The sequence below is a fragment of the Tubulanus polymorphus genome, chromosome 1 (assembly GCF_964204645.1).
Source record: "Tubulanus polymorphus chromosome 1, tnTubPoly1.2, whole genome shotgun sequence".
Lineage (NCBI taxonomy): Eukaryota > Metazoa > Nemertea > Palaeonemertea > Tubulaniformes > Tubulanidae > Tubulanus > Tubulanus polymorphus.
This window is the reverse complement of record NC_134025.1, coordinates 25165888-25183642: the sequence shown is the minus strand read 5'-3', so window position 1 is coordinate 25183642 and position 17755 is coordinate 25165888. Positions and strand designations below refer to the sequence as shown.

General features: G+C 39.0%; 2 protein-coding genes and 1 non-coding gene across 3 annotated transcripts; all 3 read right to left on the bottom strand.

Moving 5' to 3' along the window:
- Positions 1-67: 67 nt before the first annotated feature.
- Positions 68-139, bottom strand: Trnaa-cgc (transfer RNA alanine (anticodon CGC)). The gene has a single exon. It is a non-coding gene; the product is annotated as a tRNA-Ala (tRNA).
- Positions 140-6478: 6339 nt separating this feature from the next.
- LOC141914540 (achaete-scute homolog 1a-like) lies at positions 6479-7009 on the bottom strand. Its single transcript, XM_074805798.1, has one exon. It carries the CDS (start codon positions 7007-7009, stop codon positions 6479-6481), a length of 531 nt encoding a protein of 176 aa, XP_074661899.1.
- Positions 7010-9117: 2108 nt separating this feature from the next.
- Positions 9118-10428, bottom strand: LOC141914455 (achaete-scute homolog 1a-like). Its single transcript, XM_074805700.1, has 2 exons — positions 9657-10428; positions 9118-9174 (listed from the first exon to the last, which is right to left on the bottom strand). The coding sequence occupies exon 1, from the start codon at positions 10426-10428 to the stop codon at positions 9667-9669; it is 762 nt and encodes a 253-aa protein (XP_074661801.1). The 3' UTR covers positions 9118-9174; positions 9657-9666.
- Between the last annotated feature and the right edge of the window lie 7327 nt (positions 10429-17755).

The following is a 17755-nucleotide window of genomic DNA, read 5'->3' as shown; positions in this document are numbered from 1 at the left end:
TTATTATCAACAGAACTGAACGTACATAAAACAACAAAATTTGTGGAAAAATAATCTCAAAAAAATGTGGAGATGCCGGGGCTCGAACCCGGGGCCTCTCGCATGCGAAGCGAGCGCTCTACCACTGAGCTACATCCCCGACTCTGACAATTTTGGCATGTCGCATTTCTTTAAAACCAACACACTGGCGAGTTGCCGCTGATAATGATTTGATCGGTGATTTGATGCGGTCTTACATCATAACAATGTAAATTTATTACCAATTCAGTTTCTTCTTAGCATCTTAGTAACCTACATTTTAGTCTAAGTTCATTTTTTTCAATCTTGTAGGTTAATTGTAGATATTACACACTCTTTTCTGAACTTGAACTTGAGCATAAGTATGTTTCTTTTTTCGAAGTCGTTATTTCGACTAAGCACGTCTATTAAGTCGACATTTCGAGTAATACACTCGAAATTTTGAGTTTCGACTTAGAAGAAAAATCATGGCAATGGTTCCGTAACAGGTTCGATGCCCTAGACACGTACGAAGCTGCAGAAATCTTCAAACTTTTTCTACTGTCACAAAATTGTTGGCCTTGTACACCCTACCTCCGGCCGGCAATCCCTCTGATGAGATAGATCCTCTCAATGGACCTCCGAGCCAATTGTCTTACTGCACAGCGAATTGGCTCAGGTCTATTCTGTCTTACCTACATCTGAAACTACCAGGACATATGAAATTGAATAAGTCCATTAGGTCTCTCAATAAACTGTTTCTTGAGTGTTCCTAAATTTGAGAATGATTATGTAATTTGGGGTTTCCGATGGTCACTCGACTTAGAGGCGGGAGAAACATGTCGGTTGCCTAAAGCAAATTACCCGTTCTAGTTCGAATTGTCTATTATCTGTGAGTACCGGTGATAATTTGACTAAGAAAATAATCCTGCGGATTTAGATGAATTCGATCGGCATTGAGTGGCTTCATAACCATTGAACTTAGACGTTAATGGCCACCATTCACCAGTTGATGAATACCCACCCGGTCCGAGCAAATCTTCTCAAAGAGTAGGCCTACGTGGCACCGGAAGAATATATATCCGATTTGATTCCATACACATAAAAACGATACGGAACTTATAAAGATCGTGCGTATTTGTTATCGCAACGATATTTTGCTTTTAATTGAAACTGCATGGTCGATCGCACGGTTGCAGTCTTGTCTAATGCCGTATTGTCTAATTGAATGAAAAAAACGGTACTGAAACAAAATTCAGTGCCGGTAACCGAAACTGTTCAAACTAGATTTACGTGAGCAATTATTATTTGAAATAGTTCACCTTCTTCACAAGGCGCGTTCAATTCATGCGAGAAGATCCCAAGGCAGTCGAAGGGGAACGTCATCCATTGTAGATGAAAAGAAATTCCTATCATATTTGGTAATTTTAAACCGGCGTGCGCGGGATTGAAAGCTTTCAAACTTGTTGAATATTGTGCACGTAGTGCAGGTGTGAGTGGACTACTGAGATTTTTGGGTAACACGATTAAAACCCTTGAGATTGTGGGGCATTTTCCAATCTTACGATCTACGTCCCTTGTATTGTGTTTCACGGGATTCCATTTTTGTCTTTAAAACCTTGTCCCGGGCGGATTTTGATTTCGCTGCAGGCTGAAACGCTTTGATAGGCGCTCGACGTCGTATAATGGGTTGTCCAATATTGCGCAAGATTTGAAAAATCTGTTGGTTAATTCAGTTATTTCTGACATAAATCTTCTATGCTTGCGTGCGTGACATAAATAACGATTAAACGATTGTTCTTAATACCTTAAGATTTGCCAAATTGCTCACTTTGGAACTATTTTCCCCAGAAAGCGTCATATGATGTGAGAAGGTATTTGAATCCTTACAACTACTAACTTGTGCGTTTATGTGCATTTTATAAAAAAGTTAAAAAGCATGGTTGCATGGTTGCATGGTTGCATGGTAAATCAAACCATTCGCCTTCACGCATTTGTAGAGCCGTAATTTTTCCCAAACATTGCGGAACCCGATTTAAAGAAAACGAGAAAATAAAATCTTAGCGGTTCACCGCTCAAACGTCTTCGGTCTCACGAGCGAAGACGGCCGAGAACACCCGAATACGATTTCTGGAAAAACTCGTGAGAAAAATTTTTAAACCTTATTTGATGACAGTGTTTTGTTGAAGACAATAAAGCAAATCTTGTTGACCCTGGACCGGACCGCGAGAGCACGAGTCGTGTTTTATACTATTTTCTATTGAATTTGGGTTTGGCACGCGTCAGTCTATTCAGTACGTTAAACCAGGCAATTGCAGATTCCACGTTTGATATGACTGGCATTTTTTCGTCGACTACAATATATTAAATATACTGCGCACTTCGACAAAAAGGCGACGCCCACCTTTGAAAACTTGAAAGAATCTTCGCAGAAGCTGTTGGTGAGAACGGTTTACGTGTTATTACGGGTTGAATACCCCTCCTGCGAAATAATCTTGGGAAATTGCGTCTATGACGATGTCATAAAGAAGGTGAAACCGCAATACGATACTTTCTGTCTCTATTCGTTATTTACGATGGATTGTGGATGTAGAACTATTATACTTGAAAGCCTCGGCGTTACCTGTACCGGGTAACCTCCTAAAAAGGAGTCCATCACTCGACTAGAGTATACACCGTCAAACGAGTGCTACTTGATTCAATGTATTACATATTCTTGACCGCGGTGAATTTTCGCTACGATAAAGAAACACGCCATTGTAAACAATGGTCCTCGATTTTATATACCGGTTACTTTTTTGGTATCAAGAATATAGAATATCCGATCTATATGATAATATTTGGTCATTGCGATCTCTGTTTATCGAATCACGGTCCTTTCCATTCCACACTGTGTCCCGCACGGCTGACTGGATCGTATATTCTGATTTTTTGAAACAGTTATGCTTATACAAAACCATCGTCAAATATACATCATATTTTTTGGCATCATTTTTAACAACGTATTAAAGAGTTGTTTTAGAAGAATATACAATTTTGATTAAGCTTCAGTAATCAGACTGATTACTCCAAGGATTAAGCTTATGGGTCCTTATGGAATAGACTAAAACCACTCAGATTCTGATTCCATTTTATAGAGAATCAACTCTTCTTAAGAACCATGGACTCTTAAACGAAGAGAGTTGGAGTTTTAGAGTCCATGGTAGAGCACTGGGGCTTAAAGCACGCAAGGAAGTCACTGAAAGTCTGCCCAAATCCATGAAATCAAAACCAGATACCTCTATCCGATACCAACAGATTTTATTTCGCTAAACAAGCCAACTAATTTTTCAGTATATAATATATAATTTACATTATTTAGTTAGATTATCCATGTTTATTAATGCGTAATTAAGAATAACTACGTAGTATAGTTCAAACTATATAAAAATGAGGAAGACACTGCAATAACTTACACAATCAAAGGTTCGCCATCATAATGAAATTCGGCAACGTTCGCCTATTAATTCTTCTTATATTAAGTAGAATCGAAACAAATACAGGTTTTGTTAATTCGTAATATCCTAATCATAATCGGATAATTTCATTCACAGAAATCATCATATATAAATGTACAAAATATATATTATCATATATACAAAGTGTGCAAGAGGAAAGACATATAACTTAGAGTCTGTATGTATAAGGCAGAACATATAGCACAGTAATAATATTCATTGTCTTCTCTTTTTATACACGATCACTAAACGTGTACAGTCTATTAAAAATATCACAGTATATGGTCGGTGGGAACATTTATCTTGGTCATTTCATAAACTCGATAGGGCATCCCAGCGGCAAAGCGTCATCCCATCACGCGAATCCGATCGTTGCCGGGTCACGAAGACCGTCCCAAGATCACATTTCTACAATAGGTTTCGGATTCTGCAAAGAAAAAATTTGAGCATCTTTTAAAAAATCGACATCTATAGACTTCCGTGTGCATCCGCGGCTATTGTACTTATACACATGTATAGGTCTAAATTTAACTTGATGAATGAGGTATAGAGAACCAGTCTCCTCACAAAATGGAAATACGCCCGGTCGTGTAAACAATAGTGGGCTAAAAAAACTATGAGCAAAAAAGATTAATGTAGCGTCTACTATAAGGGCACTCTGGGTATACTCTTTGAGACTGCCGCGAGGACCGAGTTCAATTTTAGCATAAAATAATGCCATATGACCCTTTATCATCATCTATACATAAAAATAGCTATAGCTTAGTATATATAATGGTCGAACGGTCAAATAGGAAGCGTCTATAGAAATATTGAGCGTGGATATCAATGAACTAGCGCATAAACTATTCCGCTAATTCTTCGATACCTATACGAAGAGATTAACGGGTTTTGTGCGTGGAAATTGGATCTGTGAGAATGCATGTATTTTCGGGCCGGCGGATTTAGGGACTTCGCGGGTGATAATGATGTGACGGAGATAATTGGATAGTGATAATAGTTTACTGAATGGCGATAAATGATCCGTTACCCGATAGTAAATTTTAATTCGATTATAATTTTCATACGTAGCTTATGTGATTCTGAAATTGTCTTTAAGACTCGACTTCTGCAATTTCCACAATTCATTCAACGATTTTCTGACCATTCATCCTTATTTTTTCATTCATATTGCGCGCGCATGGAATTCCCGAGTCTAGTGCCATTACGCGTTTTTTTCGGGCGCTGGTTCGACCTAATTTCGGCGGCTTCGAGGTTAAGAAATTCGGTTGAGTCTTTTTCGTGAATGAACCGAGCACGGCGCATTGTTCCCCGGGGACGAGTATGAATGTTTCCTTTAAAATTTCCGTCGTAAACTGCGTAAGTGTCGTGCATGAAGAGCTGACCCTGCGTGACCTCATTCTGTTTGCGCATGATGCTTCATGGCACCATGTCTACAACTCTCGCGATGGAGTGTTGTAATATCACCGCATGAAACGGAAGGAAACTTATTTAGTTTTTTCCCTATCTTTTAAGTGTCGCGACCAATAATTCCTTTCTACGCATGTAGTGTTTTACTAGAAAAATGCAATTCCGCGTAGATATATATGATGTATATACATATTTTCAATGGAAAAGATAAATCGTTTTTGGAAACTTTTTTTCATCGTCGTAATAAAACTAATACCGAGAAGTCGACAGCTATCGGAATTATAGGCGATATGTTTGCGGAAGTAAGGACGCGTACCGGGGTAACAGATGGTGACCAACATGGCCTAACACTCGAATTTCCGTGAGGACTCAATAGGGCATCTGTGATGGTATTTGCCTATTTAACGACGGCATGCTAAGGGCGACATGCGCAATTCTATATGTTATTGAAACCTATATGATGTACTTATTTATGTTTAATTATGTATGCACGCTTTTGGCGAAGGATTACAGAACATCGAAATTAGACTAGTTACGACAGAGAACAATACATTCATAATAGCCTTGTATCAAAATGAATATCATATAATAAATGTGATGAGAAATATCATCTGTATGGATCGTGATATATCGAAAATTAGCAGGTCTATATAAGAGTACCATACGTGTCTCGGGCCAGAGCCTTGCGGCTATGCGAAAAAATCGGTTGTATTCATCGTTTTCCCATGATCTCCTATTATGATAGAAGAACATTGACCTCGTTTATACATTGTACATCCTTTACAACATGAGGATTCGTAGCCAAATCTATAACCGAGAGCAAAAACACGAGATCAAGTTCTGCAAACAAGTTTCCCAACGTTGTATTTTCACAGTTGAAAAGTAATTTGAGACCACAAGCCCGACCGGCGGGCACCCCGGTTGCACAATAGTTGTTTCAATACAGACAGAATAGTTATTTACCATTGACGGAAAGCAATTTACAATGAAGTCGTTAATTGCGACGACAAGAATGCGGAAATATCTAACAGTTGGGCTCGAGCAACATGTTGAGCCCTTCCACATCGTTGCAAATAATTCAAAGTCCTAGCGGTCATTATAAAGTGAACTCACTAGGACAGCCATCTGTCATAAGTGTGTTACCTCAGATGGGTCATTATCCACCCGCTAAATCGCGTGCAGGCCCTTCATCAGTGGGCGCTGTCATTTCCGGTGGCGAGATGTTATCTCTTGCCCAGGCAAGATGTGCCAAGATCCCTGAAGGCAATTTGTAAGTTTTAATGTCTTACTGAAAACAATATGCATTGTTGCTTAATGAATTACGCTAATTACGCCTAAGATTGACCGTTAACGGCTGACTGGTAAATGTCAATACACCAATTTCCGGCCCCAAAAGAGCAATCTTATTTCAACAGGACAGTTCGACTGTTTTCTAGAATTTTTCTAGATATATCCACCAAAACATGATCATTTCTGATATTCGCACCTCGCAGCATCGACCATTCCCCGCTAAACATATCCCGAAGCATGAACTAGATCAGTATAGATTACTGCAATACTTACCAATACTATAATCATTGAAACCAGCTGGCAAAATCCAGTAACTCGTCATCTTCTGGCGATGTGACCTGGTGATCGAATGACGAATCAGAAGCATACCCCGGCGATGGCAAACTTTCTACTGAGTGAGGAGGCGAAATGTCTTTACCGGGTTTCGCTGCAAGTCCCTTTACACCGTCGTGTTGGTCAGTCAATATATCTCTAAGATATTTGATATAGTCCACGGCAGATCGAAGAGTTTCTACTTTGCTCATTTTCTTATTTTTCCCTGCTTGTGGCACGTGATCTCTTAAAGTTGCGAAGCCTAAGTTGACCAGTTTCACGCGGTTTCTTTCTCGCTCGTTTCTTCGTGCGACGGCCGCCCTTTTGACCGCGGTTTGTGGAAAATCAATTCGCCTTTTACATCTTAATAAATCTGGCTCGTTGTTTTCTTTCAGTGACTTTTTTGAAGATTTTGATGACGTTGACAACGTTGGTGACACGGATTCTAATAGATTTAAATGTCGATCTGGAGTTAAAGCGACGCTAGCTTGCAACCGATCCATTTTAGTTACCACTGATGCTAGTTAAAAACTCAGAGCGCATCCGTCAACTGACCCGAAATTCGGAAACTAGACTTGACACGATTTCACGAAAATCGTATTCCCCGCGAATGACACACGCGCTGGCGGTCTCACGATAGGCCCGTCGTCACCTAAACCACACCCAGAACGCGTACCGCCATGCCAATCACGCGAACAGTTCCCATTCGCAAGCATCGCGCGTGGCTTTCACGAACGACAAATAAACTCCATTCATAAATCAAGAAGTGGTTTTTATTAGTGCCCAAAATAGGTTTCCGAATATAATAGCGACCGTCTATGTAAATGCATAAGCCTCGCTAAAACGAGACAGGGCGGCCATTATTTTGTAGAGGCATTTTTCAAGAGTTTTTACCTGAATGACACAACAAACGATGGGGAGAACGGGACAGAAATATCGATCATGGAAATTTCGAATGATGCGGCCGGATACGAGTAACGTGATACACAAACACACACTTTATAGACTCAAAATGTTGAATAACTTCCTGCAATCCATATTTTTGTGGGGGCAAATATAATGTCTAGCCCATATCTATATATGTAATAGAATGGGAATATCTAATTAGCAGGCCTGATGATGAAATATCCACTGTGAGCCACTTGGCTAACGGTGATGTATCAACTATCTTTTATAGATCATTGATAGACCTGATGAAATATATAATAGTCAATAATAATAGTCGATAATGAGAGTAATCAAAAGGCGGCAGCAAATGACGGAAACCTGTTAGACCATGCATCGCGGGTGAAATAATGTGTCTAATTCGTACGATGCTGGTTGAGGTGCATTTCACGTTTATTTTGGTTCTATCCTTGGAATGTAAGGATCTCTTTTTTCAAATGTTAGAACCAAGTAAACCCAAAACAAACTGTTCGTCAAGCCGTGGGATCTACTGTGAGGTGACTTATCCCCTGATTCAGTCCGATTACTCCAAGGTCCAACCAATATTTATCCTTCAGTTTGGCCGGGATTGGGTACGATATGAGAAACCGCTTTGCCTTTAGAAACCTTTCTGAATCGGAAAGATCACCATTTTATGCGTTATATGGAACTAAAATACATAATTGGTGTATTCCTAGTGATGTTGAAGATCATTTAAGTATGCCTTTTACGCCTCTACGCCGGAGATTTGGACAATAATCTAACATATCGTGAATATTGGTCTTAATGATGTTTATACGGGTACACAAAAAGCTTGCAGAATCAATTACCAGAACTCGCATATATCTCATTTGTTTGGAGCAATCATTCCCGGAAGATGATAGAAAACATCAATAGACCCTATTCAAACAGTGGGTGAGTGGAATCAAAGGAGTAATATAAACAGTTTTACAAAATCTCCATTACCGTGACGAGTCTTATTATCGTATCCTTTTGCTTCTTTTGCAATTTCAACTAAAGAGAGATCGACCATGGACTCTAAAACGAAGGCTGGATTGACCAACTAGGGAGCTCACGCGCCTGCCTGGCCTGAGCAGAGGGTAGGTATCGACGCTGTCATACAGTCGTTACGGCCTGGGATTGCGCGCGAGTCATCAGTTGACATCAATAAGCAATGCAGATAAAACAAACTCTTAAATCTATTTTCAAATCATTTATTCATTTCATCAATACTTAATCAGATAAATTACAAAAGTCGCTAGCTAAACGCGTGCAGATAAATATATCTATTAATCACCTCGTACATTTTTTTTACAAAAAGAATACAAAACATCTAATGGCTCATGAAAGCACTACACTTTCTATATATAACAATAAAATCTTGAACAAATGAAAAAAAAGTTTATCAAAACTTGCAAATACTATCATTCCTACTAGAGCAAAATATTATATTTAAATGCAATCGATATACTGTTATAAATACAAATCAGACGTTTCGTCCGTTAGTTTGGACACTTCGACCACTGTATAAAAATATCTTAGAAATACTTAGGTGGAATATCATACATAATAGATACGGTATAAAGATATAAAATGATATAAATCGATAAAGTGAAAAATATGAATAGAACTTATTGCCGGAGAGGTTGTTGATAGATCATTAGCTGGTCAATATATACACTAGATGGCGCTGTCGGATGTTTCTCTCAAATTGTTGATTGTCCTTATTCTTCTATCGGTTGTTCTGAAAAAATATTTTTATTTCTATTAAGGAAATATCATCCAATATAAGTTTCATTCGAAAATGTCGCCTACATAAACAAAATAAGTTAAAGTAATTTCCACGATTGAGAATTATCTTTTGTGACTCTCATTCGAGTAATATTTTCATTTGTCTATTTTTGTCACGCGTGATGAATATCATCGCCATATAACAGGTTCTTTTCATTCTAAACGGAGCGATTTCAAAAGATGTACGTACGTAAAACGCGTGGCATTAGACAATATATTATTTTCAAAAAGACGCCCTTTGTGCCCGTGACATAAGAACTTAGGCGAAGTGTTACTCATCGAACTGTAAACAATTTGTTTTGTTGAGAAGTACTTTTAGAAATACAGAAATTCATTCGAAGTTCAAAATGCTGAATTATTAGTGAATACACAGTTTTAAGGTTATCATACGTAACCTTGTGAACAGTCGAACTGATGTTTGACTTATCTGCTTACCTTTTAGATTTCAATTGAACCAGCTCGAGAAGTCCAATAGGTCATCTTCGTCCGCCAAGAAGTTATCAGTATCCGACGCAGATTCGGACCCAGGTGAACTGACGGACATCGATGTCGGCGACAATGGTAACATCGCTGGCCGCTGGTATGCCGTCGTCTGGACCGGAACTACTGTTCCTGCACGAAACGCTGCGTCAACTGCGTCATTTTCGTCGAGAAGCTCTTGCATGTACTTGATATAATCTATTGCCGATTTCAGAGTGTCAACCTTGCTCATTTTTTGTTTCCTTTGTAGATTGTGACCGCCGCCGCCGTTGTTGACGGTTGCTGGTGATGAAGAACCGTTGTTACTCGATCCTGGTAAATGTTGTCTGAGCGTGGCGAATGTCATGTTAATCAATCTTACTCGGTTGCGTTCTCTTTCATTCCTGCGCTGCACGGCCGGTGTCAGTGGCTTAGTCGGCACCGACCGACCGGAATTATTATTGAAATCGAGACGACGTTTACAGCGTAGTAATTCCTTATTTCTCACTTTCTTGTATCTTTTCGAATCGGAAGATAAAGGCGTCGACGTCGGGGTCGTGCCGGCTGATGAACCACCGACTGGTGATCCCAGCGTAAAAGCAGCGTCGCTTCTTTCGTTGAATCCCGGGAATTCACCAGTACCGTACGAGTGATACGGGTAATACTGAGCCGGTGCATTGTGTTGCATGCGCCTCGGATTTGTTGCCAATTGAGACAACGTAATGCTCAGTATATCTGCGGCTTGCATACTGCAACTTACGACATTTGGTCACCACACCAGTTGACAGAATCAAATTAACTGAGCGGATGCCGTTCGACCGAACTTATTTACGTGTTCGGTGCTCCTGCTCCGATGTGCTAATGTGTTGCTGGAACAATTCCAACTTGTTGTCTATGAGCCGTCGCTCTTTGAGTACGTTTGGAAGTATTGCTATCTTTTGTTTGGTGGTCTGATGTCTTGTTTTTTGGCATTCTTCGTCGCACAAGAACGACATTGTTGTGTTGTCAAGAGGTCGCGAGCGCGACGCGTGTCGCTAGCCAATCACAACAAGCATCGTGCCTGACCTAACCCTCTGATGACATACATTACGTTTTAAAACGTTTTTGAAATCTATTCAAAGCCTTCGATAAATAGAGATAAGGATTTTTTTCTGGATGCTTACTCAAAGAGCGACGCTTAAAGACACCATGAAAAGCTTGGTTACACAACAATACTTTCAATATAGACATGGCCTTTTTGGGTCAGAATCGGGAGAAATCCCTTTCATAAATTTCACCGCTATTATTTATAGCTTAACGCAGCATAAGAATATGTTAACGAAGGCAACAAAGGATTTTGTCGATGATTATCATCTTCATGAGTTTGAATTACATGTTGGGCGGTATCGGGTCTTGGGAATAGCGAACTAATGTAGACGCAATCGCCATTACGTCAAAAAGAAGCCATTAATTACGGCTGGAATTTGATTTAGGTGACCTGTTCCGAAAACAATGACGTAAAATACGTCCTTAGCAACCACGCCTGTTGCATGCGCGTGGTTAGACATTATTGGTCATTAAAAGCGTATTCATTTCACAGGCCATAAAAAAGTCAGTAAAATATAAAAGGGCATTTCGCTTTGGTTGTTGACGCAACACTTCAAGTCTGACTTCATCACGTTTTAAATCTTAAACTCGCCGCTGGTCAAGACCAGGGCAAACAAATACATGTTCAAAGATACGGTACTATATTTTGGAGCAATAGCCCGGTACACTTCGAAAACCTCAGCGACGTTTCACAAACCCTCATTGATCGAGCCATGGACTATAAAGCTTCGTTATAAATTCCATGATCGAAGGAAGGCTTCTAAATTTTGACATTGAAATCAAAGGAAAAGTATAATCATTAGAAAATATACGATAAGTAGGCTATCCCAACATATAACAGTTGGTGAAACACTACGTCCGTGTTGTGACGATGTATAGATAATCCCACACTGATACAACGAGAAAGATGGAGTCAGTCAATAAATCATTAGCTTTTAGGAAGCTTTTCGGACTCGATCTTTCTCTTTATATCGGTTTGGGATTCTCTATATGCCCCAAAATATCTATAAAAAACGATTCGAAGAGATGGAGATGCGGATGTGTAATATGAACTGTTTTCCCGTGTGTGTAGATGTAACGTAGTTGTCACACACGAGCGGTATTGTGATTTTCGTGTCTTCACAATCTCAGCGAGATTTCGGATCATCGTGTTAACACAATCATGAGGGGAGTTATGTTGAACTGCAAGAGACACTCGATGCTGATTTCGCACTCTCCACAAACAAAAGAGACAGGACCAGGGCAAATTAACACTTGTTCACGTACGGCGTAGTAGTTCCCGTGTCACACATTAGCACGTGTCCAAGTGGGGTTGAATTGCGCTGAATGGGTTGAAATTTTAGTTTGAAATATGTCCGTTTGATGTCGATTGAATTAACTCGGAGGAATGATATTTCACAAGCACGCAGGTCTAATAGATTATAAATTATTCGGGGCCAATTATCTTAAATAGCACCTTATCTACGAAATCCATCTGAGAAACTCAACTAATGTTTCTCGTCATTTGATTATTGGTTCAAACCGTGTTTTAAAAACTCACGTGGTAACCAATTATACTCGGTTATCGAATGAATGCACGAACTTTTTTAAACCACGCGCCACAACAAATAGTTCGTCTAATTGTATTCAGAAATACAAAATATCCCCAAACTAACGGCGTTACGTGAGCCGTGATTTGATTGTCATTGGTCTTTCATAGTGCTGTAATTGTCATATTTGAAAAAAATGTACGCCTTCGGCAATTTAATTATAATGATATTGCGGATCGTGCCCGAGGGCAATTGCATCACTGGGTACATGGATCATAGAAAATATATCCGCTACACAAAGACTCAATAAACCTATTATTCCGGACTCATTTAATGGCTCAATTCCGATGCCACCAGTCTTGAAATATATTTCATTTGTTGCACGTAAGAGTTGCGGACGCACTAACCGCACAAACATACCTCCAGTAGCCGTTCTCCCTCAAATTCAGGAGCCATGTTACCGGGTCAGTTATATTAAAATTTAAAACCGGTCATAAGATTTACGTACATAAGTACATACGAGTCGTGACTCTGCGCAAGGGCTCGGATTATTTAGATTAGAAATCAAATTATTGTACGACCAAAGTAACTTAATCAAAGGTTGTTCTACGGTGACTTCCTGATATTTTTACTTTTCACGCAAAACCGCGCATGAAGGCAGTCTTTAACTGAATCGAGATATTGTCATCGCGCTATATCACAACAAAGACATGGTTTAGAGAACTCACGTCATTCCATCCGTGGTGCCTCTCTTTATATCGGTTACATGTATTGGATGACGGGAATCTATTGACATCAACTTATTATCAAAAAAACTTCTTTTATAGAGAGGGGAAACCATGAAAGATAGCGGACAAAGGAATCTAGGGCGAGCGAGGCCCGGCACGCGCCCGTTACGCAGTAAAGTGTAGCCAACCAGCTGCAGGTGACGCAAAGAAATTCAAAACAATATTGTTTACACTCGACAAATCCTTAGTTCTTTTTCATGATGAATATCCTGAAAATCTCACGTGAAAGTCTTTAAACGTTTTTAGCTCAATAGTGGAATAATAAAGGAACTTCGCTTTTAGCTTTTGTTTTCTTCACTGATATTTTCATCGTCTGATATCTGGCCATCTGGGCCAAAACAAGAATAAATACAAATTTATTAGACGATCTAGTACCAGTATCAGTGAGAATTCGTGCCCTTTCAGTGTAAATATATATGTGGGCCTTCATTGCAACGGATCGACGGGTGCGGGGTTTACTTATTGTGATCGTTTGGTTTGCCGAAATTCCGTGTGTCAGAATTTGGAGTTATTTAGTTGCAACAAGATTGCACTTTGATTTCTTGATTTCTTTATATACGAAATTACAATTGGGATTGTATATCACATTATATGCAATGGTATTCTGGGAATATATTGAGAAGTTTGTATATTGTGTGTTTTGTACCAGTTGCAAAACTTGCAAATAAACTCGAAATAATTCATAGTAACTATGACCAAACGTTATCGAAATTCACTCAGGAAAAAAAACATTATTTTCCATTCAAATCATACATCTTTTTGATAGATTAATCTAGGTATTGTAAATGAAATACAGAAGCGATAGAATACAGAGAGCGCACATCCTCGTTACCGAAAGCAATCACCGAAACACGTGAATAGGAAAGTGATAACTGGCAGACGAACTGACGATCAGGAAGTCGACCGGAAGTCAACTTAAATCGACACCTTCCGAATTTTCACCTGCCTCGACAAGCACGTCACTCGCAAGCGCCACTTAAATCTCGCCACAAAAACACCGACAATGCATTCGAGAAACATTTCAAAACAAATCAGACATTTTACGTGACTGTTAGGTTTACTGTAATGTACTTATGAAGCGATGACGTGATAGCGACCAATTACATTATATTAACTCATCAATTCTGTCATTTAATAGATTTCTGACACAAGACCTATCTCATCGATGGATAGCGCTCTTCGCTGCAGTTTAATTTTCCTGTCAGGAAACACGAGGAAATAAAAGAGGCCCATTACGAGTGAAGTGTGCAGGATTTAACATGCACAAACGTAGGACCGACTGACAGAATTCAATTAACGTTTATTATAGCACCTGTCACGATAAAAACAAGCGGAAGATATTTTACATTAAGTATATCAACGAAAACTGGCGTACATATCTTATCGCGTGCATCTCGATCCTCAGCTATTTTGTGTGGTTTTTTTTTTATCCTAAGAGAGGGATTGTTCTTCTTTTCTATTCGGTTGGCAGACTTGATTTGATTTTGTGTCCCTTACACAACCCACTGGAGCGAAACGAAGGGTTTGATATTGAGATCCAAAATCTAATCATATACAAATACATTTGGTCGAATTAGCATAATTTTTTGTTTAAATGAAGTACATTGATATGGACATTTCAGTTCAGGGTAAACTACAAACCATCTTCCATCCAGCCTGAACTGGCAAGCGACTGATTTGGCTTTTCAGCAGCAAGTGTTGCATAGCATTTTGCCATAGTGTGTATTAATTTCATATCATTGTTTTCAATTAAATTCGGAATTTCCTGTTCACCGGTGCCAAAAGATAAAAAAGAAATGCCCCTCTTCTCAAGAGCCTTTCGGAAACCGAAGCTGAAAAAGCCTTACTAACTTAGTTCGTGAGCTTTTAATGAGTTAACCTATTTGGTATATCCGGCGGTGCGGACAAAATAATTAATGAACGGTGGTTGTTTTGACAGGTACTTGCTTAATTCATCAGCAGCTTAAGTGACGATTGTAAAATATGAATGCTAATACACGTGCCTGGTGTCTGGCACGCTATCCACCGATACTGCATCTCGTTGGCGACAACCAAATAATTTATGCATACATTTGCATAAATCCTATAATTTATTGTAGAAAAACATGGAGACCACCACTGTAAAAACCGCATTTTCAATGTGATCTTAATCAAGAGGACATCTTATCCTACAAATAGAGCCTTCTATATTTTATACATGAAAAAATAATTTATCTGAATCGTTTAACCATTTTCAAATTGTGAGCCATTGCCAAACAGAAATACGTAGCATGAGATTATGATAATTGTAACGATAATATTGTAAAGATTATATCAAAACTGTTACACAGAAGCCCTTCGTTCTATTGTTTTTTCTTCACCGTAAAAAATTGAGTCTGTTTGTTATATGATTATGTAACATCAAAGGCGACACGTTTGTATTTTATTTGTGATTTCCGATGAAATACCACTAATTTCCGGAAGTAAAACGGCATTGTCCGACCGTCAGCCCGGTTACCATTGCTGGTGCGGATGGAACAATTTCCATACATCCGGTTAAAAGACTCGGGGACAAAATCGGACCAAACGACTCGGAAACGCGTGCCGCCGACAACTATTAATTATCAGTCACGAACCAGCCACGTTACCCGGGGTATAAACACTTAACTGTTTATGAGGCGAAATTCGCTAATGGCGCGATTTTATTCATAACTATTTTGCAAGAATTCTTAATGTCCGCGTTGCTGTACGGTTGCAGTGACGTCCAGTTCATCAGTTTGATGGCTTGTATCGGTTCAGATGAATGGTTATGCACATGCGGCTGACAAGTTTGATTGCGTTCTATCGTGTGATTGGTTGCGTGCTACTGCGAGATCTGGAAGAAGATTAATTTATTACCGCCAAAATGAAGATGCGTCGCAGCACTGTGCGAGATATATAGCCCTGGGTGGCAGCACAGCTTAAAATATTATCATCTGCACGCCTTTACTGCATGTTACACTCTCATAATCTCTGATTTGAATTCACCGAAGTTGACGCTCGCTAAAAAACCATCATTTTTCATCTTGTAATTAATATACTCAAGCGCTCCGACGCGTCGCAAGGAGTTTCAATAACGCAGTTTTTTTAATCGACGGAAATAAGCGACAGAATGCAAAGTTTGTTGGCTCCGGGTTCGCCAAGAAGTTGCATGTTTTCCGAAATGCTGGATAAACGTGTCGGTTACATTTCGTCCCAAATGGCAACTTTCGCTCACGGAGAAACCAACAACGAGTTCGCCATAAGCGGTAACAACAACGGAGGTTCGTGCATGCACTTAAAAGAAAAGGACGGCTGTGCGATGAAAAATTCGATGAAATCTAGTGGAAAACAATCAAAAAAGGAAAAGAGAGGAAAATCAAATTATAAACATATTCCTCATAAAGAGAAAGCACCGCATTTAGTGGCAAAACGGAACGCCCGTGAAAGACGGCGCGTGCAGGCGGTCAACAACGCATTCATACGACTTCGAAGACATGTGCCGTACGAAAACAAACACAAACGTCTGTCAAAAGTGAAAACGCTGAGGGTCGCAATCGATTACATAAACAAACTGAAAGAAATGATCAAAGATCACGATGTGATGAACATGCAGCGATTACCGGTCGAGGAACAGTGGTCTTGTTCTGAAAATCGAACTGTCCGCATGATGGAATTACAAACAACCAAAGAAAATGCTGTCCGCTGGATTTCATTCGAAAATGTAAGTTTTGACATGAATATGGACTCTTTTCTCATTCCATTTTTAATTAGAAATCTTTATTATAATGAAAAGATAGATGTTTCAATATTTGTTTTTGTATTTTGAGAGTTTACGCTTGTTTGATTTAGGCCACCCGTCTCTCCTGGAAATGAATTTTTCCTACTTCTTTTGATTCCATCGTAGAACAATGCACCATGTAATACATACTGGCTTAACTTACAGATTGTTATAACATCTTATATATCGGTAATTTTATTTTATCTGAGATAAGTTGTTTTCTTGGCAGACGGTTTTTTGCACTAGGCAAAATTCATTTATGTATAAGTTACAAATAATATATGAACATTTTGTACATTTGAATATTGTGCTGCCTGAGTTAATAAAGCTCAATTTTAAAGTATCATGAAGGTGAAAACTAGAATTATAGAAATACATATCTGAATGATGTTAAATATTTCTTGTAATTCTACTTGAAAAAAGAAATTATGAAAGCATTTCTTTTGTTCTGAATCGAAATTTAGGTTGGTTAGCTTTCAATTCTAATTAGAAATATTCTTGCATTCCATTCGATTCCCATATTCATTAAGATTTTTATTCGTTGTCTGAAAATTTCAATCCTTCTATTTTGCAGGTAAATATGATGAACAGGAGAACATCGCCGATTCCCATTTTAGATTCTACACTGCATTTCTGACTGTTACAGAACTTCTATAAGACTTTCATTTAGTAAACTGTTACGAAACCAGGATTGTTGCGTTTGTGTGCCCGTTTCGCGATTCGTGTTTACGGAATTATCAAGTGAGGATAGAACAAGATTTTCTCAACTGTCTAGTCAAAAGTCTTGTGAGCATTTATATAAAATACATAGCTTTATCGAACGAAAGACCCGAATTTGCAATTCAAATTGATGGTGAGCCTGCAGGTTGTGGACATTTTTCGTTACAACATTTT